General features: G+C 41.5%; 1 protein-coding gene across 3 annotated transcripts in view; it reads left to right on the top strand.

Annotated features, from left to right (window-relative positions):
• LOC126295119 (probable citrate synthase 2, mitochondrial) overlaps positions 1 to 25,089 on the top strand; it is a 212,035-nt gene that overhangs the window by 144,724 nt on the left and 42,222 nt on the right. For all 3 annotated transcript variants that reach the window (XM_049987389.1, XM_049987390.1, XM_049987388.1), the window contains exon 3: positions 22,035 to 22,232. In XM_049987389.1, coding sequence (XP_049843346.1) covers positions 22,035 to 22,232 — 198 coding nt within the window. The remainder of the gene's footprint in view (positions 1 to 22,034; positions 22,233 to 25,089) is intronic.

The raw sequence follows: 25,089 nt of genomic DNA on the forward strand, positions 1-25,089 counted from the left end.
TAGTAACTTCTATCGAAAAGTTCAATGCGAAAATTATTAAATTCGTCTGAAATAGTTACTAGCTCTCCGCCGGACGTAGCTGCTGAGACTGGTTAATACACGCAGTGTAAGGTGCTGTGACTTACGCGCCACAGCCTGTCTTTCTCGTGGTATTCCTTGAAGGACGCATGACATTGCAGCGATAATCGAGCAGTAGTGCTGGATTGGAAGGGAATCACTATGGACGTAAGCATTGTGGTTGCTGTACAGTAAAGCAATGATCAAAATTCATTTCAGCAGGTTCATTCTAAGCTGCTGCTATTCACCGAAGTTCTGTACATTCAGATGAAAGGAATCTTCCGCAGGGAGAAAAGCATAACGTAGCTTAGGGCAACAAACATTTAATGGCCACCCTCGAGAAAAAGCGCCACTACTTGAACACACACTAACCGTCTCTGTCATCGTAACAGCTCGATCCGTTTTTGCAGCAAAACCCTGACACAGCTTTTCGCACACTTGAACCCTCGCGGCTCTCCACTTAATCTTGCCATGGTACTCCTTCAGAGACGTGTCCTATAATTCACTATAATTTGTCACACATCAGTGAATAGATTTCATATCCAAATTGCGTCCACGATAGGCGGACGGCAGCTGTTTTTCGGGTTGCGAAGACTTATGCACTGACTAATGCTTCCGCGACGGATGCCGCAGTGTGCTGAGAGTTCGCGTTTGGGTATTAGCAAAATGTAGTGCTGATGTAGTGTTTTAATATTTTTAGTTTAAACACAAAGCTATAGAACATTACAGAAGCAAAAGTGGGTCCTATAGTTCGTGAGAAGTTTTTGAAAACCAAGAAAACAAAGCAGTAAATCGAAGGGATCACCATCAGCAGCGGCGGGACATTAAGCGGAATAAGCGGCAATAGGCGAAAATGTGTACCGTGCCGGGATTCGAACCCGGGATCTCCTGCTTATTGGGCAGGTGCGGCAGCCACTGCGCCATCCGGGACACAGCGTTATCGCAACTGCACTATCTCGGTATGCCTCACGGCCGACCCACGTTCACACTGAGCGCCACCTATCCGGAATCCCCGTTCCTTGTACGCCTTTTCGCCACTTACATTCCCGCAGAAGGTCGGACGTATTAGTGCATTCGCACTGAAGAAAGTGGATCTATTGCCCAGCCAGGTTTATCAATTATTTGAGTGAATGGTGCCCGTTCCTTCGAAAGCACACCACGCAGATACTGCAGCTGTGAATCACGATATGTAAATTGAGGTGGTAGCACTGTATACGTAAACTGAAGAGGGACCACTGCTATCAGCTACATCGGAGCATTAAGTGGAATCGGCGGCGACGAGCGGAAATGTCGCGCTGCAGCTGATAGTTTACGCACAGTGCTTCATAGCTGCGGTATCTGCGTGGTGTCTGCATGACACAGATATTGAATTCAAATAAGGAAAACAAAAACAGAAGAGGAATAAATGTCACGTCTTTCAGTGACAAACAACATAAGACTACTCAGACTCCATAGTTAGATATCCGTTCCGAAACCAAAATAATTTAACATAGTTATCTCCACCTCTTTATTGGCCGTCCTCTATCCGTTTCTCCAGTTTGGTTGGAGTGTAGTGCTTGCCGTGGTAGGCGCTCTGGCAGCATCCTTTTGATGTTGTGGTACCTTGTGTATTGACTATTAAACCGGGGACCTAGACACGACGGAGAGGCTTCGTCGCGCTGCAGCCCTCAGTGGTTCACTACCCAACAATAGGCCACAGCAGTCCACCCAACCCACCGCCGCCCCACACCGAACCCAGGGTCACTGTGCGGTTCGGCCAACACAATCAATAAATGAATCCATACTGCTGTGTACTACTGTGGACGCATGACGCAAAGAAAGGAAAACAAAAAGGTGGAAGGAGTATATAGAGGGTCTATACAACGGCGATATATTTGAGGGCAATATTATGGAATGGAAGAGGATGTAGATGAAGATGAAATGATATTGCGTGAACATTTTAACAGAGCACTAAAAGATCTAGTCGAAACAAGGTCCCTGGAGTAGACAACATTCCATTAGAACTACTGGCGGTCTTGGGAGAACCAGCCCTGGCGAAACTCTACCATCTGGTGAGGAAGATGTACGAGACAGGCAAAATACCCTCAGACTTCAAGAAGAGTATAATAATTCCAATCCCGAAGAAACCAGGTGCTGACAGGTGTGAAAATTAGCGAACTATCAGTTTAATAAGTCACAGCTGCAAAATACTAACACGAATTCTTTACAGACAAACGGAAAAGCTGGTAGAAGCCGACCTTGAGGAGGATCAGTTCGGACATAGTGGAACACATGAGGCAATACTGACCCTAAGACTTATCTTGGAACATAGATTAAGGAAAGGCAAACCTACGTTTCTGCCATTTGTAGACCTAGAGAAAGCTTTAGACAGTGTTGAATGGAATACTCTTTCAAATTCTAAAGGTGCCAGGGGTAAAATACAGGGAGCGAAAGGCTATTTACAATTTGTACAGAAACCAGATGGCAGTTACAAGAGTCAAGGGGTATGAAAGGGAAGCAGTAGTTGGGAAGGGAGTGAGACAGGGTTGTAGCCTCTCCCCGATGTTATTCAATCTGTATATTGAGCAAGCAGTAAAGCAAAGAAAAAAAATTCGGAGTAGGAATTGAAATCCATGGAGGAAAAAATAAAAATTTTGAGGTTTGCCTATTAAATTGTAAATGTCAGACAGCAAATGACCTGGAAGAACAGTAGAACGGAATGGATAGTGTCTTGAAAGGAGGATATTAGATGAACGTCAACAATAGCAAAACGAGGATAATGGAATGTAGTCGAATTATATCGGGTGATACTGAGGGAATTAGATTAGGAAATAAGAAGTTTTATAGTACTAAGAGTTTCGCTATTTGGGGAGCAAAACAACTGATGATGGTCGAAGTAGAGAGGACGTAAAATGTAGACTGTTAATGGCAAGGAATGCATTTCTGAAGAGAAATTTGACATAAAGTATAGATTTGTCGGAAATACTTTTCAAAAGTATTTATATGGAGTATAGCCATGTATGCATGTGAAACATGGACGATAAACAGTTTGGACAAGAAGAGGATAGAAACTTCAGAAATGTGGTGCCACAGAATATTACTGAAGATTAGATGGGTAGATCACATAACTAATGAGGTGGTACTGAATAGACTTGGTTAGAAGAGGAGTTTGTGGCAAAACTTGACTAGGAGGGATCGGTTGGTAGGACATGTTCCGAGGCATCAAGGATCACAAATTTAGCACTGAAGGGATGCGTGGAGGGTAAAAATCGGAGAGGGAGACATAGAGATTAATACACAAAGCATATTCAGAAGGCTGTCGGTTGCAGTAGGTACTTGCAGATGAAGCTTGCACAGGATATAGTAGTATGGAGAGCTGTCTCTGTAGTGAAGACTAAAACAAAAACAATAAGATATGACCGAGTTTGATAGTATACGGGTCGTTTCGCATTTTCTACGATATCAGTCAACTGAAAATTTGAGTTACAATTTGTAACAATGAAATACACGGTAAAACTCGGTGCACGATGATCAAAACCTGTCTCGCTGCTGTTAACCGGTTGTCCTCATATTTCAGTACAGAGCACAAAGTGGCTGAACAAACTTCAACACAGCATAAGAACGACAGAACCACACCAGTACTTATGGCTGGGAAGTCAAACTGATACACGATTACTGAAATGGTGGTCTGTTTACTCGTTAACTGCCACAAACCCGCAGTGCTGCCACCTGCCCATGGCTGCCAGTACTCGTTTCAAACATATCCGTTACTATGTATCACCCTGTACCTCTTCATAGGTAAATTATAACAGTATTTTAAATTTTTGAATTCGGCCAATAGCTATAAGAAACTCGGAAACGAAATGTTGCCCCCTGGAAGCCGTTAATTAACCTTTCAACTGGTATGCGGAACGTTTTAGTCGTTTGGTAATAGATTCTTTGGCACAATTGCGTTGGTGCCATCATTTTACTCCCGAAGCGGTTCGGCGAATTTCACATTATGTAGGCAGCTGTCGATAGAGCCGGTTTCTTTCTTGGCAACTTCTTGCTTTCTGTACTCGCAGTTTTCTCTTAATTCTTACGTAACTCCATATTGCGTTATCGATTCGTGCTGCAGAATCTGAGAAAACTGGAAGCATCGTGGCATAAAGACTTATGCAAATTAATAATTGGAAATGAGGTAAAGAAGCTAAAATAGAGAATAATTCTTACCTATGGCTCGCAATAGCAGGCCTTACCCCATTTGACGCTGTTCACAAGTAGGCGATTTAACGTGCCTCATTGGCCAAATGACAGCACTCCTTCGTCCATCCACACTTCTAGGGCACTATCAGTACAATTCATGCCAACATCATACCAGCCTATAAAAGATAGTACAGTCCACGAAAAAAAGCGGTGTAGGTAAATGGCTAAGCATAAATGATACCATATGTGTAGATACACACTAAAATAAAATTTTTCCCACTATAAATGTTGTGCCGGCAAATTATTTTGGAAAACCCTCGAAAGCAGCGCCACTGACCATAGTTCCTGGGAATGGCAGCGAACGAGGAAGAGGGAACTTTTGGGGACTTGGATTTGCGCGTTGACAGTGCACAAAGAGCTTCCTGTGGTAAATTTAACAAGACTCAATCAGTTTATAACACCATAGGGAAGTTGCTGAAGTATCCCAGTTTGTTTGAAATGCTATGTTTTTCCGTGGTAGGCGCTTTTGCTTAAGATGTCATACCACATACATTATTTTGTAGTGCCTAATGCCTGTCATCGTTGTTTTCCCGTCTAATTGCTGTTTTAAGTCTTCATTTCGGTCTCTGTCCCGTAATCGAAGAAGTCACCTCGGAAACCCTAATCTAACTCAATTTTTCTTTCCTCCCTAGTTTTCACTATCACAAGAGTACATGAAAGCATACTAGCCGACATAAAGCTGCCGAGACACCACCTTACACAATTTTATAGCGTTAGTTTTCTTTGTATTTTGAACCACATCTGAATTAGTGCTGTATATTATGTCTGAGATGCTCAAAAGAATTTCCCATTACTTTATTATTACTAGTTTTGCTTCTCTTGGGTTTTTCTCGCCCACTGCCGTTACCACTTTTATGTGAGGAAATAACCATTTGAGAATCTTCTAAAACTCAATTTAAACACACTAGTGTCAGTCATAAAGTGATCTTGAACAGTAATCATAATAAACACACCTTCGCATGTGCAAACAAATATACTTAACGGCAGAAGGGACAGCTCTCCGATGAGCCACGACACTCTAGTGTCACTTTGAAAACTTGAAAGAGCTTGAAGTGAAGTGACGCATGCTCTAACAGGTTTGTATTTACTCTTTCAAGACGTGTCGATAGTACTGAGCGCGTTTGTGCAGTGACGGCTTTTGCCTTCTGAACAGGGACTTCAGTACCCGTAGTGTAAACAACTCTGAGGCTAATGACCATGTTCTCACGTATGGTAAACTTAAAATACCATTCATATTTCTCCGCATGGCCTTTTTTCACTTATCCGGCATTCCAAAAAAGAAAAAAAAACATGGGATTGCCTTACATCAGATTGTCGACTTAACTAGAAAATAGTGAACCGACGGGGATTTTTTGACTCCGGGGAGTCGAGCAGTTGCTGAGATCGTTTGGGGAACTGTTGCTTGTGGGATCTTGGAAAGATAGATGGTGCATTGAATTGTTGTTCGATCGCAGCTACTCCCGCGCTTTAAACGGTCTAAGTGTTCTGCCAATGAATCGCAGTCTTTGGTTTGCTCTACCCACAACGTTACCTATGTGATCGTTCCAATTAGGGTTATTTGTAATTGTAATCTCTTAAGTATTTAATTGAATTTACAGCCTTCATATTTGTGACTTACTGCGTAATCGAAATTTAGCGGATTTCTTTTATTACTCATGTGAATAACTTAACACTTTTCTTTATTCAGGGTCAGTTACCAGTTTTCGCACCGTACGGATGTCTAAACCATTTATTACTTTGGTTGGTTGGGGGAAGAGACCAAACAGCGAGGTCATCGGTCTCATCGGATTAGGGAAGGACGGGGAAGGAAGTCGGCCGTGCCCTTTCGAAGGAACCATCCCGGCATTTGTCTGGATCGATTTAGGGAAATCACGGAAAACCTAAATCAGGATGGCCGGACGCGGGATTGAACCGTCGTCCTCCCGAGAGTGAGTCCAGTGTAATCACTTTGTTTTGGTCATCTGACTTTACAAGACGGTAAAGGACAGCATCATCGAAAAGAGCTACTCAGATTCTCATATGTCGTTCATATAGATAAGGAACAATAGAGGGTCTATAACACTTCCTTGGGGAACGCCGGCATTACTTCCGTTTCACACGATTACTTTCGCGCCTGTTACTACAAACAGTGACCTTTCTGACAGGAAATGACGAATCCAGTCGCACAATTGAGGCTATATTCCGTAGGCACGAAGTTTGATTACAAGACGCTTGTGAGGAACGGTGACGAAAGCGTTCTGGAAATCAAAAATATATGGGATCAATTTGACATCCCCTGCCGATAGCATTCATTATTTCATGAGTATAAAGAGTTAGTCTCGCAAGAACTATATTTTCTGAATGCGTGCTGACGGTGTGTCAATCGTTTTCTTGGAGGCACGTCATAATGTTAAACTACAGTATATGTTCCAAAATCCTACTGCAAATAGACATTAGTAATATGGGTCTGTAATTCAGCGGTTTAGTTTTATTTCCATTTTGGGTCTTTTGCAGTCTTTGGGTAGATCAACTGAGGTGGTACTGAATCGAAGTAATTTGACACAACTTGACAAAAGGAAAGTATCCGTTGACAATGTACGATGTCAGGTACGAAGGAATCGTCGGTTTGATGATGGAAGGCAGTGGCGCGGGTAGAAATTGTACTCAGACCTAGGCATGAATACACTAAGCAAGGTGAAACGGATGTAGGTTGGCAGTAGTTATTAAGAAAAAACACTTGCTCAGCATCAAGTAACGCGAAGAGCTGGGCAGCTAACAAGTCTTCGGAGTGAAAACAGTAGTAAAAGTTTACGGCGGGTTGTATTAACTGTTTTGCGGTTGACCCTAAGAGATGATCCGTAATTTGGAGTAAGTTTGTTAAAAGTACGAAAATTCTCAGGAATAGTTAAAATCGGGAATTTGCCTTGTCACTATCCGGACACCTCCAAAAACATAGGTTTTTCATATGAGGTGCATTGTGCTTCCAGGTACTCCGAATCAGCGACTTCGGTAGTCATTAGGCATAGTGAGAGAGCAGAACTCAGCGGACTTCGGACTTGGTCAGGTGATTGGGTGTCATTTGTGTCGTACGTCTGTACGCAAGATTTCCACACTTCTAAACATTCCTTGGTCCACTGCTTCCGATCGGACAGTGTAGTGGAAACGTGAAGGGACATCTACAGCACACTGGCAGAGACCACCGAAAGTTGAAGAGGCTCGTAATGTGTAATAGGCAGACATCTATCCAGACCATCACACAGGAATTCCAAACCGCATCAGGATCCACTGCAACTACTATGACAGTTAGGCGAGAGGTGAGAAAACTTGCATTTCATGGTCGAGCAGCTGCTCGTAAGCCACACATCACGCTGGTAAATGTCAAACGACGCCTCACTTGGTGTAAGGAGCGTAAACATGGGACGATTGAACAGTGGAGAAACTTTTTGTGGAGTGACGAATTACGGTACACAATGTGGCGATCCGATGGCAGTCGGTGGGTGTGACGAATGCCCGGTGAACGTCATCTGCCAGGCTGTATTGTGCCAACAGGAAATTTGGAGGCGATGGTGGTATGGTGTGGTCATGTTTTTCATGTAAGGAGCTTGCATCCCTTGTATTACGTGGTACTGTCACAGCACAGACGTACATTTTCTTTAAGCACCTTCTTGCTTCCCACTGCTTAAGAGCAGTTCGGGGATGGCGACTGCATCTTTCAACACGGTCGGCACCTGTTATAATGCACAGTGTGGCGGAGTGATTACACGACAATAACATGCGTGTAATGGACTCTCCTGAAAGAGCCCTGACCTAAATCCTACAGGACACCTTTGGGATATTTTGGAACACCAGCTTCGTGCCAGGCCTCACCAACCGAAGTAGATACCTCTCCTCAGTGCAGCACTCCGTGAAGAACCTGCTGCCGTTTCCCAAGAAACCTTCCAGCACCTGATTGAACGTATGCCTGCGAGAGTGGAAGCTGTTATCAAGGCTAAGGCTGGGCCAACACCATACTTTAATTCCAGCATTGCCGATGGAGGCCACCACCAACTTTTAAGTCATTTTCAGCCAGGTGTCCGGATACTTCTGATCACGTAGTATATTATTCCTTTGGAGTATCGATAGGGGTCTGTCGTTCCGCAGAGAGAGAGAGAGAGAGAGAGAGAGAGAGAGAGAGAGAGTGGTATAGTAGAATAGACGTTTTGGCCACAGCCTTTGTCGTGTTTAACATAGTTGCTGGGAACGAAGTCTGCATATCTGCGTAATGTGGGAATTTCGCCTCATTCTATGTGGGACGTTGTGTAACCTGCTGTGTTGAAATCCCTGTTGGCAAACAGATAACAGGTTGACATAAAGGTTTCCGGAACTGACTCAAGGGAAGGAAAGTTTTTGGTTAACATTGGAAGCGTACGGCAAGTACTCGTTTCAGAATTCCCATGTTCGTTACAATTTCAGCGTAATCTTAGTGCACTGATTTATAGTTAAAAGCAAACAGGTTGCATACAGTTGTTACTCTTCATGATTCCGCTGTAAAGATTTAAACAAGCGACCCTGTGGACGTTACAGCTGAAATTGACGTAAGTCTGTAGATTTCCAACTGTTGGGAAATGGAAGTCGCTTTAACCCGTCATGTTAGCGGAGAAAAATCTTTACCATTACCAGAAAGTCAACAAACAGTTGTTAGTTCTCATGTCACTGTCAACATGCTCATCCTACTTAGTTTGTGTACAGTGTTTCTTAACACCCTGTGTAGTGTAGCTCTTGTAGTACTACATAGTGACACTTCCATGAGCAATGTCTTGAACAGACTTCCTAAGGAGGGATGCATTAAACACGGCCTTCTGAATGACATACGGGATTCGCAGTATTTGGTATTTATGCGTCGTTTGAAAGAAATCTACTCTGAATTCGCTCTGACAGCTTATTTGTTATGTTATCTAAAAGATGACTGTCAACCTATCTGACAAAGTTCATGGTTTCGAGAGTAAGCCACGTTCAATCTCCATGCAAATCAGTTTTCCGCGTTCTCTTTTCGGCTTAGTATGTTATGTTTGGTGTATTGAACTTACAACAAACCCGATAATTGTCAGTTGTCGTTAAATGGCTTTAAACTGCAAGTATGTTTAACTTCTAAAAAGAAGACTTAAAAAGTGTTGCTCGTATATAGGTCAGTGCAGTTACGTTAAGGTTTTGTCTAAAAGAAGGGTGTTTGGACAATCTTGCATCTAGCTTTACCTTGTAAAAAGATATGGTACTATAGTGTATATTTCTGAATGTGATGATAATTCTACAGGATGTTTGTGTAATTTGTGCCTGTTAAGTACTTGCTGTTGAAGATATTGCGTTAATGATTGCAATCTGCCGGTGCAAATAGGGAATCGTCACGTAGCAGTTCAGGGAGGTAAACGAAACGAAATGAGATGATCGTATGGAGTTCCTCATCTTAAACAAATCCAGAATTTGAATAGTGAAACAGGATTACGAATACAGGGGAAGTTACAAGATTTTCCTCCGGTTGCTGGAGGTTATTCCTTAGGTTATTCCTTAGGTTATTCCTTAGGTTATTCCTTAGGTTATTCCTTAGGTTATTCCTTAGGTTATTCCTTAGGTTATTCCTTAGGTTATTCCTTAGGTTATTCCTTAGGTTATTCCTTAGGTTATTCCTTAGGTTATTCCTTAGGTTATTCCTTAGGTTATTCCTTAGGTTATTCCTTAGGTTATTCCTTAGGTTATTCCTTAGGTTATTCCTTAGGTTATTCCTTAGGTTATTCCTTAGGTTATTCCTTAGGTTATTCGGGAACCAAGTAAATAGAGTAACGTGAACAATTTATAATTAAGGAGCTGCAACAGAGCTCCGAAACATGCCACGGTGTATAGAGCGCTACACTTGTGTTCTCAAGACACATGATCAGTCTTACGTATACAAGTGCAGCGAGTGGTACGTTTGCATAACAACCACTTTGTTGACACTGCAGTCACTGTTTACTGTTATTGTTTGCTGTGTACAGTATGCCTTGCGACGCTGTACAAGTTTTCATCGCAGGAGTACGGAGAGTTGTTGTACATTTTGGTTTTTCTGTGATGGTAATGCGAAAGCTGCTGTTGCCGAATATCACCGTCGGTATCCTAATCGTAGGATTCAGAGTGCCAAAACAGTGGTGGGACATAGCGAACATTGCTAGAAACTGGTATTCGTATAAACTACGAAAGACATCGTGACGTTCGAGAAAAGTTTATTCTTAATGCAGTAGAGCGCAGTACTCGTTAAAGTATGACGCCTAGCTACCAGATTGAACGTTTCACAATCTAACGTGTGTACGATTCTTCACGAGAATGGACTGTATCCTTTTCATGTGCAGAAAGTCCAGCCACATGATTGTGCTAACCGTTTGCACTTTTGTAACTGGTTACATGGAAACCGGCAGCATGATCGCTTTATAATGTTCAGTACCGAGGCAACCTTTACAAGAGAAGGCATCAACAACATGCATGTCTGGGCAGAAGAAAATCGCCGTGGCACTGTAGTATGTGAATTTCAACGCAAATTCAGTTTCAATGTCTGGTGTGGTCTGGTGTGTGTGTGTGTGTGTGTGTGTGTGTGTGTGTGTGTGTGTGTGTGACCAGTTACTGGGGCCGTTTATTCTCCCGGGAAATTTAAATGGTCAGAGGTACGGTAACTTTTTACGAGAAGAAAGACTTACAGCAGCTTATTGAAGATGTTCCTCTGGAAACAAGACGCCCACATGTACGTCCAACATGACGGGGCACCTGCACACTTCCACCATGTGGTAACAGCTTATCTTAATCAGCAGTTCCCACATAGGTAGGCCGCGGGGTCTCTATCCACTGGCTTGCTAGAGCCCCAGGTTTAACACCCCTAGATTACTGAATCTCTGGGTGGATGAAAGAAATCTTGTACGAATTTAAGGTGGAAACACCAGGAGTATTTATACAACGCATTTTTGACGCCGTAATGTCAATAAGGAACGAGCATGTGAAATCATGAAATGCTACTCGCGCGGTTTACTCCCGTACGAATCTTTGCCTTCACATGCAGGGAGGAGATTCTGAACACTTGATTTAAATCCACTCTGAGTGCAAGAGACATAAAATTTAAATTATGTGCATATTTGATAGTGAAATCCTACAATAAAGGTTTTTTCTGCGATTTTCCTGAGTTTTACAACTGCCGTAGCTCCATAATTACGGATCTGATCTCATTACTTTATTTTTTATTTTGTTTCAGGTAACCTTACGAATAGCCTCCATAAAACGGGAAGGGGGGGGGGGGGACGACCTCGTGAATCGCCCTGTATAAGTGACATCTTACATTGCTTATTAAAAAGATTAGAAAGACAAACGTATGAAACACAAAACAACTTCGTGGCCGTTAGTAAATATCGCACTCAAGTTTGTCGGCCGGTCTTATCCGACAGTCTTTATCGATTTGAAAGCCAGCTATGATACCTTGGAAAAAATGAGAAATTAACATCTGTCCAGATTACTAAATGCTAAAGAGCCACATGAACTCCGATGCAGGTTTCCTGTCTAGCGTCGTCAAGGGGCATCAAGCATTTTCAGTTTTTCATACAATTACTGACATAATCGTGTAGTGTAAAATGCTGTCATAAGTGAACCATTCAGAGGTATACTGTGTTAAAGGCTTAACACAATAAAAGAAATGCTGAAGTTAGGAATAGCTTGTTTCTTGAGGCAACGTAATTCAACGGCGCTCAGAGTTCGATTCTTGAAAATAAAATCGATAATCTGGGCAACCATGTAAGGACACCGAAATGCTTGCAACCATTCATTGGTTACCATTGTTCTATCAGTCATAAAATTGTTCAAATGCATCCGGGAACTCGAGAAATGGCGCAACTCCCTGGACTGCCTTGGTCCATAGCTTTTGGTATGTCATGTGAGAAAAGTGCGAGTTCGGCTTCAAGTGATCTTTTTTTCAAAATCCTTGTTGGCTGGCACGGTTGTGATTCTTTTAGATACATCATTGAGCTCTCGATATATTCCAAAGAGTATACAACCAATGGATGTCCCTGATAATAGACGTTTTCTGTTTAAGCTAGTAATTATTTTTTAAGATAAGACATGTTGGTATCGCTATTAACTAGTTCAACCATTTGTACGGGGGTCATCAATAAGCTGCAAGTGTTGCCCACGCCAAGACCACTGCGCAAAAAAAAAAAAAAAAAAAAAAAACCACACAACCCACCGAAGTCTCCGAAGAAAGTAATGTTCCGGATTTTCTCAAGACAGTTCCGATGCGGTTCGGACTGCAGAGGCGCGGCACGTGAAAATTTACTCCAACGTACCCGGCACTGCACGATTGTTGTGGTTAAAACTAAACAGATTTACCGTGAAATTGTGGCGGTGTGCGGACTAAATGTTTTGTTGCGTGAAGCTGTTGTGAAACCGTGCCGACGATTTGACAGAAGCCACACTGACGTCGTTCATGCTGATAGACAAGGAAGACCATTCATGTAGAAGACAAACGATAATGCCGAGGCAGTCTTTTCGGCAAGCTGAAGGAACATTTGGGCAAACAATTTTACAACGATGAGGGCGTTCATACAGGCATTCTCGATGTGCTCCTTGACTAAGGAGCACATTACTTAAACGATTGATTGAACCGACAGTTTAGAGATTTGATGATTGTATTGAAAAATAGCGACCTGTGTGTCACGTTAAAGTGTAGCATTCAATGAAAATTTGCCTTTCATAATGTTTATATCAACATTTCGAAGCCCTCTCGTACGTTAATGTAAGGGGGTCATACCCGAAGTTATCGACACGTGTTTTTCTTAAACAATGCCCTAAAATATTGTTACTTTCCCGCAGAATAACAAAAGGCAACAGTGTAATCGTCCATTATCTGTCGTGAATGTCCGTATCTCTTATTGAAGCTGCCAGGCCTGCGTTCTCAATGATTGTGGTAGACTGCCAGAAACACAGCAGCAGCTGACAGCTTCATGCGTAGTTCAGGTTTGTAACAGTTCTCTATCGGAGAAAAGAGGTTGGCTTCTTAAGATAAAACGCCGCGCTGTAAGTAGGGCTATTAAGGAGAGTTGGATCGCCCTAACCCGACAATGTGAAATTTAGTGACTTGGATTCCCTGTATTTCAGGAACCACTGTAGCCATTGACATGAAACTTTTACAGGACATTTAACTATATGTTCAGTGTCTACTGAGCTACAATAATGACATTTCAGCCACTGTTTTCGGAAATGCAACTTTTCACTACGCGGTTAAAATGTTATGTATAATTAAAATTATTTAGGATGACGTACAAAAAGAAAACATTTATGTTCTTTTAGTTCAGTAGATACAGGATATCGTCGCTAGGCAATGAAAACCTCGTAACTCAAATTGGTCAAATTTTACAGGAGAAACAAAACTAATTATAGAAACCACATGAGGAACTGATAGTCAAATGTAGTGGCTTTTGCTACACAGAATGGATCAGATGATTGGTACATAAGACTTTATTAAGCACTTCTAATTGTCTGCCGGTTTTCGGAGTTATGAGGTTTTCAGGTATTTTTTTGCTTGTGATGGAGATAAGAGGCATATAACGAGTGCATGGTTAAGAATTGAAATGAATTTGTTTTTTAAAAAAACTTACTTAAATTTTGCATTATTTGTGTATTATGAAAGTCTGCAACGATACATTGACACAGATATAAGGTGAAATGAATAATATAAAATTGATCAAAATATTGGAATCTGGATGTTAATAAATTAGTGTTTAAAAACCATAGAAACAATGTTGTTAGCTTTAATTAACCTTTTATTACTGTAAAAATTTGTGCAGTCTATTAACATTTATTGTTGTTACTATTGCTGCTACATTGACGGTCATAGGTGGCTGTAAACAAGTTTATTTTCGGCTGCATTTTTTTAAGACTCTGGCATGTTCTCTCATTAAAAATGTGAGGCAGTTTTGTCATAAAATGAACGCACATCCTTAGGAAGGACCAGCTTTAGTTGTTGCAAATGCGTAAACTTTTCTGCGTTTATCTTTAGTGGTGAACTGTAGAGAGGGCACTGTCAATGAGCTGGATATGTTTGACATCCTTCTTGGAAGGTGTTCCCATGTATCGCTGAATTTGAATTTATATTCCATTTTTCCGGAGGGGTCATACTTTAGACACTAGATATGTCACTGTTGGATCCCCAATTTTGGATCCTGGCCGAATAGACGAATACAACGAGAGCTTATCATAAGACTTAAATAACGTGTGGTCCACATAATTGACAACACAAGGTCTAGGACTTTGTCTTGCGGAAGCACAAATTTCTACATAGCCACCAGGAGTATAAATGTCTGTTTTTCAACTTCCTTTTTATGATGGAGTGCATAGAATCACACTCAATTTGTAATAAGTAATTCTTCATTACACACGTTTATTTACAAACAGCACTGACACTCAACAACTGACTCTCAGAGCTAACCGCGCTGCACATCCGAACTGGCCACTGACAACTCCTAGGTGTATTAATATCTTTCCAAACAATGAGTCTTTGACAATGTTTTGTTTACAATACGATAGCAATTCACGACTTAAAACTAAATTAGACATTACAGAATTTTAGTACAGATTAAAGTAAGTAAAAGGATCAGTACATATAAATTCTTACAAGCATAATTTCCAAATAGATTTTATAACATTTTTCTACCAGCTTCTGGATAACCTTCACCAGACTTGCACCGACGTTTCCAGAAATATCTTGACATTTGATTCTGGATATTTCTTGAGTGATTTAGAACAACTATTTATATGTAAAATTAAGTCGGGTGATGCTGAGGAATTAGATTAGGAAATGAGACATTTAAAGTAGTAAAGAAGTATTTCTATTTGGGGAGCAAAATAACTGATGATGGTCGAAGTAGAGAGGATATAAAATGCAGACTGGCAATGGCAAAGAAAGCGTTTCTGAAGAAGAGGAATTTGTTGACATAGAGGATAGATTTAAGTTTCAGGAACTCGTTTCTGAAAGTATTTGTATGGAGGTTAGCGATGTATGGAAGTGAAACATGGACGATAAATAGTGTGGACAAGAAGAATAGAAGCTTTCGAAATGTGGTGCTACAGAAAAATGCTGAAGATTAGATGGGTAGATCACATAACTAATGAGGAGGTATTGAATAGAATTGGGCAAAAGAGAAGTTTGTGGCACAACTTGACTAGAAGAAGGGAACGGTTGGTAGGACATGTTCTGAGGCATAAATGGATCACAAATTTAGCACTGGAGGGCAGCGTGGAGGTTAAAAATCGTGAAGGGAGACAAAGAGACGAATACACTAAGCAGATTCAGAAGGATGTAGGTTACAGTAAGTACTGGGAGATGTTTGCACAGGATAGAGTAGCATGGAGAGCTGTATCATAAAACCCCATGTCATTCCAAGCATTTGTCAATTTGTACCTTCCGTGATTTATTCAGTTTTCAAATTTATACTGACTTCTTGATCTCCCGGTACATAGTATGTGATAAACCATTCATTGTTTTGTGGGGTGTCAGCGAAAGGTTTGAAACTGTGTAAATTTGTTCGGGTTTCGCTAGGTGCTCTTTTTGTCAAACAATGGATGAATTTAGTCTTGGTTGTATGCTGTGAGTTTAGGTGTCTCAAGACCTACAGATCTTAACTTCAATACTTACCTTACTGTGTGAAACTTTTGCCGTAAGACCGCAGTATTGAGTATATTATGGCATCAGTATAAATTTTTAAACCCTTTCTGTACTGAAACAGTAAAAACAAAATTGTTGTTGCTCTTTGAAGCCGTCAGATGGCTACATACAACTGGGACTGGTCACTCAGTCTGCGATGAATATGTGTAGTAAGTTGAAACTAACCGCCGAATGAGTCTAGCTTGTGTGGTGGTGGTGGTGGTGGTGGTGGTGGTGCAGTTTGCAAGATAGTAACACTGAGGATGGTGGTGGTTGTTCCGTCGCCTTTGTATGCGAATATTGTGTAGGGTCCAGTTGCTTTACTAGTAAAAACTCCTTGCTGAATTCTATAGTTTGGTCAGGTTGAGCGAATGACTCTTTAATGCTGTGTCGTCTGGATACAAAAGACTGAAAGACGGACTTGCGGCTTTCGTATTGCTGACGTTGTCGCCATTGACTCGGAAGAATTCCTATTGTTTCCGTGTAGCCTTCGAACAGTCACTTCCCGTCGACCGTAGAAAACAAGAAAGGAAAGGTGCAATGCGTTCAACCTTCATAAATGTGGAAAAAGTCTGTCTGACTAGCGAGGACAGAGACGAGGCTTCTTGGAGCTACACGTGCGCGCGCGTCAGTCGCCTTGAACTGTCGTAACTAGTACTACACCTTTGATACGGCAACGGTTGCGCAGTGCAGACACAGGTGTGCGCGTGATGAGCAAACACGGGCCCCGCTACGATAAGCCGCGGAGTTGAATGGGGCGGTGGTACTCGCAAGGTAGCTGAGGCAGGCTGTGTCGGTGTTAAGCGGGGGCCCAGCACAGGTGGCTGTGTGGAGTCAGCTGATTACGCCGGGTCTCAGAAAGCAACAAAACTGGGCCACCGCTCCAGTGGCGTCTACGAAGTCGTGTGGGGAACACCCAAATTCCACTAGCAGCACTCGGGTAACCTCACCATACCACGAAACTTGGTCGCTTCAGCCTTACCCCGCTAGCGATTAGCGTCAGAAGCAGGCAATGAAAACCTCTTAACTCCATGTGTATGTGAAAACTCGTATCTCTGATTACGAAGTTACTGAAATTACATGTAGCAACTTCCTGTATCACACATTTGCACCTGTCATTGCCTGCCATCGAAATATAGTAGCCACTATCTCGATTTGGCGCTTCCGAAGCTAATATGTGTATTTGGCCAATTTCCATTTTTTTATCATTGCTGTTTGTGTTAATTGTTTTGTGCTGCTGCATTGCCTCGTCCCTTAGTTTAGTATCTGAGCTCAGTAGATTTAAGTTAGCTTAAGAGGGGGTAGACTATATAAGAAACTAACTATGATGAATTGGAAGAAAAGCATTGAGAAGCTATAAGGAAATGGTTTGGCCAAAAAAGTAGTGTACAGTGGAGAAACTCTTTTTGAAAGAGGATATGAGAAAAGTACAGAAAGCATGTATAGATAGGACTTTTTGGAAATAATGAACGAATGGAGATCTCCAAAAAGTAAAGAAAGTTTTGTTTGCAAGATACTGCAGTAAAACAAACCCTGTCCTTTCCCTTTCTATTATTCCGCTATGTGTTTGTGTACTCTTGTATATTTGTGTTCTTGCTGTCTTCATGTGTTCAGCTAATAATATTTACATTGTAGAATTTTTCTGATGTTAGACATTATTTATTCTTTTATTTTAATGCTAATGTGTGAAGTTGACGTTTCAATAATTATTCTGATCTTTTATGTATGTACTTATGTCATAATTTTTGCAACACCTATGAATTTGTTATTTCGATTCTTTGGAAAGCCTGTACTACTGCAAATGTTCTCTGTATTATTATGTTATTTAAAGATGTATTTTGTACCTTTGTTATTGTATTTTCATGTTATAAAATTGTAATTGACACCAGTTCATCAAATTAAGTAACTTGTAAATTACATTCCACTGAACACGTTTCTGTTGGTCATAGTATATGGATAAGATGTGAGAAGTAGGGACTGATAGTGTTTGCACGTGTGTTAATAATTCAGCAAGGGACTGGATAACAGCATTGCTGGTTCTAAGGACATTTCAAAAAAAAATTTGTGAGTGCACAAGTGGTGGTTATGGACTTGCTATATTATTCGCAAGACTCTCATTTGCACCTTGCTTTATTCTCTTAATAGTAGTGGAGGGAAATGTGGAGAGTAGGTAGCAACCAGTGGATGTAAATTGCAATAGTTGGCAGCGATAACAGGCATATAGCTTACCATGCTAGTCAATCATATGCGTCAAATAATAGTCGAAATTGAGGTCTATTTGTCGACTGGTCGCACAAAATTAAAACTTTGTTACCTTTTCGCTTATAATGAGAACTTAAACGTTCCCATTACCTATCAAACAGTTGATACCCTGTGCGGTACTTCGCAGAACAGTTCAAAATAACAATCTTTATTTGGCATTTCGTGTCTTAAAGTTTTGGAAGAACGAACTCTTAAAACACGCGTTTTGCTATGTCTGTAATGCATCAGTGGTGAATTTGTAAACTCTCACTTAATCCAAATTTACTGTTGGTGGGGTCACTTACCGTTAAAAGCAGTTGTGCCATCGAACGTAACGTTTCATACTCTTATAAGTTACTTCTGGGCTGAAACTTCTTGGCAGATTAAAACTGTGTGCCGGACCGAGACTCGAACTCAGGACCTTCGTCTTTCGCAGGCAAGTGCTCTACTACTTGCGGCACACAGTTCTCTCTCTCTCTCTCTCTCTCTCTCTCTCTCTCTCTCTCTCTGGCTGGAGTAGGAAAGAGCGTAATATATTCAGTACGTATTTTTATTAAGCCGTCTTAACGTTAAACTGAATTAGATGTTTATAAGCACATTAATTTCAAAATACTTTCTGCCACGGATGACTTCATCAAATGTTTTTCTAACTGTACTTAATTTTTCCTTTTCTGGTTCTCTAACAGGTTCTCGTTTAAGTCTGCTGTACGTATATTACATTTTGGTTGCTGGATTACACGTCTGCAATCAGGTCTACTGTATACAGACCGGAAATTTTCTAGTAGTACTGTGGAACTGTCTTCTATGCTCCATCCTTCCAGAACCCTCGCAGCAGATCGTTCTTCGATTCGTCTGTTTGCTGTTGTATTGAAGAAATTGAATAGTACGCCTCTTTCCCTTCCTCAGCGATGTGCAGACGAGCTAGATTATCACTTACTGTAAATGCAAATGATCTTGGAATTAGATGACGGCTTTGCTAGGAACTAACTTAAGTGCAGCTCTCCCAGAACTTGCTTTTCAGGTACACTTTCGCAAGTAACCAGTTTCCACCCAAGGCGACGTGGCAATTTCCGCACATGTAACCCTACTTCGTTATCTCCTCATTCTGCGCTCTACATTTTCCTCAATTGCGTCTGCCATGAGACGCGCAGTGCAGAGGAAAGTCGGCTATGTACGTGCCTTATAATTTGCCTGATAATAGTTGGAAGTATCGTTGTGGATTGCGTAATACATATCGCGCACAACCTGGGCAGTATTTCCACTCGATGTACTGAATACTGTATATCAGCGCTTTCTACATGTGGATAAAAGTTAACGCGAATAACGAAAGTACCGTATTCGGGAGGGGGACGGTATCATAATCCCTCTCCCGAAACCCATATTACTAATTCGTTACGTTTGCCAGACAACTTTCGGATGATAAAGTACTATGGTAACTAATTCTCGAAAATGGCAAGACTTTGGAAAATTGGAAAATGAGCTACGTAGATGCTCCGGAAAGTTACGCGCGTTTTTCCTTGTTAATATCATTGCCCAACTGTGGCGCATTGCCGGAAGAGAGCAAATGTTCAGATTGCTGCAAAGCCAGTTTTGCAACGTTACGGTAAAAGTGAGATTGAAATGGAGCGACAACTGGAAACTACGCGGGACATAGCTCAAAGATTGTGAAATTCTGGCGGTATATGGACAAAGTACAATACCGCCCAGTCGTAGTGCAGTGGTGGCAACAGTTACAGACGCTGAGAGGGAAGAAAGGCGATTGATGTCGACCATTTCCAGGCGATCGAGGAGCTGAATGTTCAGTCGTCAGAGATCAAAACTACATCCACAGTGTGCACCGAAATGAATACAGGCATGGCGGTGTAAGGCTTTTATGACAAAAATACTTCCCGCCATTTCTGCTGCTTCTGTAAACATCCCTGTAATTTTGCCGCTGTTTTGTAATCCGACAGCTGCGATTCATCACGGCGTATATTTGCCATTTGGATATATTTGCGTGCTGTATTTGCCACTTGGCTCGTTCTCACATGTGGAAGGGCGAATATACTACACTGCAGTACCTATTTGGATTCGGACTGTTTGGAGCTTGGTTCAAACATGCCGAGACATCGCGTTGTAAACAGCCTCAACCCTAGCAATACAACGGTATTTTCCACAACGCGCAATACCAAGGGGGAGGGTGTATTTGCTCCACCCTGAAATAATTAACGATTTTTGTCTATTAACGATTTTTGTCTATTAACAATATACCTTTCAAAGAACTACTGGTGACGTGTAATCGGGGTCCTAAAAGAACTACTGATGAGTGCTAAAAGGTATTTTCAGGTTTTGGACCCCGATTACACATTTTGCAGTTACAATGCACTTTCGGTATTGTATATTACTGACTTCATTGCCACCGCAAAAAATGGAAATTTCTTTCATTGTGGACTTTCACTCAGGCTCTAAACCTGAAATTAATAAACACGACCTTCATAGAGCAAAGTAACATCCACTCGTACTACTGAGACTTAAATTTTTCTGTTAAACTGAAGACAAAATTTTTAAGACACATATGGAATCTTGTAGAAAGATTCATAAAGACAATACTATCTCAAAATCTAGAGATTACAAAATTTTCAAAAGGTGGTCATAAGCACAAACACGCACCCTTTTGTATTGTGACGGTTAACATTGCGCTGTGCTTGAAACCGTCGACGTAGATCTTACAGCCGCAATAAAATATATTAATAGCTCTATGCGGAATTACTGCGTTCTGTAATATGCGTGTCAGATCTTAAAATTTGTTGTTCCGATTGGTATTTATAGATCACGGTTAAGTCTTGCATTTAAAGAATAGTTACGTGCTGTTTTCCTGATGTTGACGATCAGGCCTCACAAACGCGAGGTGTGCCGTGTCGTCGGTAGATAATCGTATAATGACGATAATCGTCGCTGGAACTCGTAGAAGCGTGCGTGCGTTATGCAATTAAGCTGCCTCATCAGAGGTCGGCTCCTTTTCACTCTGCGTGAATTATTGCCGTGTTACGTGTCGTCACTTAGTGCTCAAAGCTCCCGCCAGCTGCGTTAGTGCTTGCTAGATTCGCTATCCAGTGTTCCATTTGTAGTATCGTATTTCCATTTAACGGAAGAAATGTCAGAAGTTGTTATAATGGCAGTAAAACTTTTTTTGCTACCATAATCGTAACTATTTTCTTTGCATGTTGGGAGGTCTGGTTTGACACAGCACTCCACGCAAATACATCTAGTGAAAGTATCTTCATCTCTGCATAACTGCTTCAACCATGCATCCACCATAATCCAACTAGTAAACCCACACACCCCGATTCTTTAAAGAATCAAACCAGCGTATGTGAAACTGTTTGTCGCCAGGTTACGTTATATGTGTGTGTATTTGATGTTAATCAGGCATGCGAGAAAAAGTTCAGAAAATTTTCGCTATTATGTATAAAGTCAATTAGAAGTTACTAAGTGCTCGAATGAACATAGTCTAAATAACTTGTGCACTGTGAACTGTGCTGACCGAAGACGTAAACCTAACATTAATACTTGACTTGCTGTTAAACATGTTGTGAGAGGTTATACATACTCAAGCTGAAAATGGGATTATGTGACTGATGTAGCCGTTTGGAATACAGATGATGTAAGTTGTCAGCAATTAGCCACACACAGAAACAATACATACATACATACATACATACATACATAACATATAAATAAAATTAATTTAATATAAATTTCAGATTTGCCCTGTGACTTCATATTTTACTAAAGTCTTTGCATCTTTTGTTTTCAATTAATGGATTACTTTCTGTTCATGTAAGATTCACAATCCTCATCACTCTGGTTTCAGATGTATGGTGGTATGCGTGGCATCAAGGGACTGGTGTGTGAAACTTCAGTGCTGGATCCAGAAGAAGGCATCCGCTTCCGTGGCTACTCGATCCCGGAGTGCCAGAAGCTGCTGCCGAAGGCTCCGGGTGGCAACGAACCCCTCCCCGAGGGCCTTTTCTGGCTGCTCATCACTGGTGACATACCCAACGAGGCTCAGGTAGGCTGCAATCCTCAGTCCTGCAGGGCTTTCAGTGGCAGGTGCTGTACTGTGCAGTGCCGTGAGGTTGAGTTGTATTGTAGTGTAGTTGGTTTATAAATAATTGAAGGTGTTAAAGTATGGAGAATGTACTGGCTTTCTGATGAAGTCCTTCAGAGCTAGAGAACACACACACACACACACACACACACACACACACACACACACACACACACACACACACACACACCTCTACCTCTGTACGTGCTGTGCTTGCACATTAGATAGACTGAGGTGAGAGGTTGTCGAATGAAGTTGTGGAGGGGGATTGGGGAAGGGCATGAAAACATTTATTGGTGTATCAGAATTAATTCTCTGCACTGGTATACAGGGTGTTACAAAAAGGTGCAGCCAAACTTTCAGGAAACATTCCTCACACACAAATAAAGAAAATATGTTACGTGGACATGTGTCCGGAAACGCTTGATTTCCATGTTAGAGCTAATTTTAGTTTCGTCAGTATGTACGCTTACTGGAGCACGTTATCATGATTCCATACGGGATACTCTACCTGTTCTGCTAGAACATGCGCCTTTACAAGTACGACACAACATGTGGTTCTTGCACGATGGAGCCTTGCACATTTCAATCAGTGTTCTCAACAGATTCGGTCACAAACGGGTTGGTAGAGGCGGACCAGTTCCATGGTCTCCGTGCTCTCCTGACCTCAACCTTGTCGACTTTCATTTATGGGGCATTAGAAAGCTCTTGTCTACGCAACCCCGGTACCAAATGTAGAGACTCTTCGTGCTCGTATTGTGGATGGCTGTGATACAATACACCATTCTCCAGGGCTGCATCAGCGCATCAGGGATTCCGTGCAATAAATGGTGGATGCATGTACCCTCACTAACGGAGGACATTTTGAACATTTTCTGTAACAAAGTGTTTGAAGTCACGCTGGTACGTTCTGTTGCTGTGTTTCCATTAGATGATTAATGTGATTTGAAGAGAAGTAATAAAATGAGCTTTAACATGGAAAGTAAGCATTTGCGGACACATGTCCACATAACATATTTTCTTTCTTTGTGTGTGACGAATGTTTCCTGAAAGTTTTGTAGCACCCTGTATATTCAAAATAAATTTAAATGTCACCAGTATCACTCTGACCCAGAAGACAGGGTTATGTTACTCACAGCTCCAAACCAGATAAAAGTCCTTAGCTAAGTAACTACTTTTGGAAAAGATACAGATCTGACTACTGGACTGGGATACCTTCACTATTAACAGTTAGTTACACCACACTAACAACTCCTATCAATAATCTCTAAATCAAAGTGACAATATAGTTTATAGTTGGTATGGAGAGAGTCGCACAAATACATCATCCTCAAAATGGCATAGAAATAAAAATTAATGGGAATGAATTAACCCTACTCAAGTCCATCACTTTCATCCCATCCAATCCCAGATAAAGCTAGCTAATAGGTACACACAGTCTTTTGGGGGCTCTTTACCAAACAAGTCCACACTTCCTAAAAATTCCCAAGCAGAATTCCACACATGTGCACAGAAATACATTTTTGAATACATTTTTGAATGCTTTCTACTCTTCCTGCACTGGAAGAATAATCTCGGTGAATGTGAAGGATCTTTAATTCCAGACTTCTAAGTGATGATTACTTTAAAACGCAATCTCCACGCAACAGCAACCATAACTTACCTGCCATCTAGCCAAACAGGAGCATTATGTATTAGGTTGATGTAGAAGTTCATGGTTTCCATTTTGCATCTCGGTGTCCCAGATCCAGTGAGTTTACTTACTGATACACATTTTTTAATGTGTAAACCACTACTGCTACTTCAGTTGACATATTGGCATTTTGTCATTTGGATATAACGAGTGAAGCTGTGCAGTCTAGAAAATGGGGTTCTAAGTGGAGAAATTGGAATACTTCTGACATAATTCTGTTGGAGTTCAGTAGAGGGGTCACACCGTTCTAAGCAATCGGAAACATTTTCATTCTGTTATGATAATGCCATTGACAGAGCACGGCAAGAAAATGATTTTCTCGTTTTAAGAATGGCATGACATTACTGTGTCTCTACATTCAGGACGACCTTCAAGGTTTGATTAAGAGCATTTGACTGTATTAATCAACAATTATCCACATCAGTGTACTCGAGGACTGGCAAAAGTGACGAACTGTGACCATTCCACCATGGTGCGATATTCACCTGAGTTGGGGAAGGCTCTTACTCTAAGCCAAAATCACTCAAATCTGTCGTTGCCTATACGTGCATCATTCGTGTGACTTGTTTTTGTGTAGTTAACTGTCCACTGGCTCAGTGATACAATAGTCCATTAGCGGTAGGTATTTTTGTTTTATAACACGACAGAAGACGTCTTCCGAACAGTTTCACTAGAAAATGTACTCGTAAACCAAAACCAGAGTGATGTAAAATTAAATGTTGTGAAACAGGCAAAAGCATTTTCTTGTGTAACAACACAGTACTTCATTCAGAACCAACACAACACAGGGTGAGAACCACATTGTTAACTCGGACATTTAAGACGCGAAAAGAAAATGAAGAAATGCCGAAATGACATGATTTGGCTGCATGCAGCGCTCATTTTTTGCGAGCATAGTCGATAATGCACCTGGATCTTTGGGCCCAACAGTTTCCATCTGGTATGCCATGTTGTCCAGACAAGTCACAAAGCCAATGCTTGCTCTCTCTCTCTCTCTCTCCTCTCTCTCTCTCTCTCTCTCCCCCCTCCCCCCCTCTCTCTCCCCCCTCTCTCACCGCCCCTCCCCCCTCTCTCACCGCCCTCCCCCCCTCTCTCTCTATCTCACCTCAACACGCGATCTAGTGT

The sequence above is a fragment of the Schistocerca gregaria genome, chromosome 11, assembly GCF_023897955.1.
Source record: "Schistocerca gregaria isolate iqSchGreg1 chromosome 11, iqSchGreg1.2, whole genome shotgun sequence".
In the NCBI taxonomy this organism is placed as follows: domain Eukaryota; kingdom Metazoa; phylum Arthropoda; class Insecta; order Orthoptera; family Acrididae; genus Schistocerca; species Schistocerca gregaria.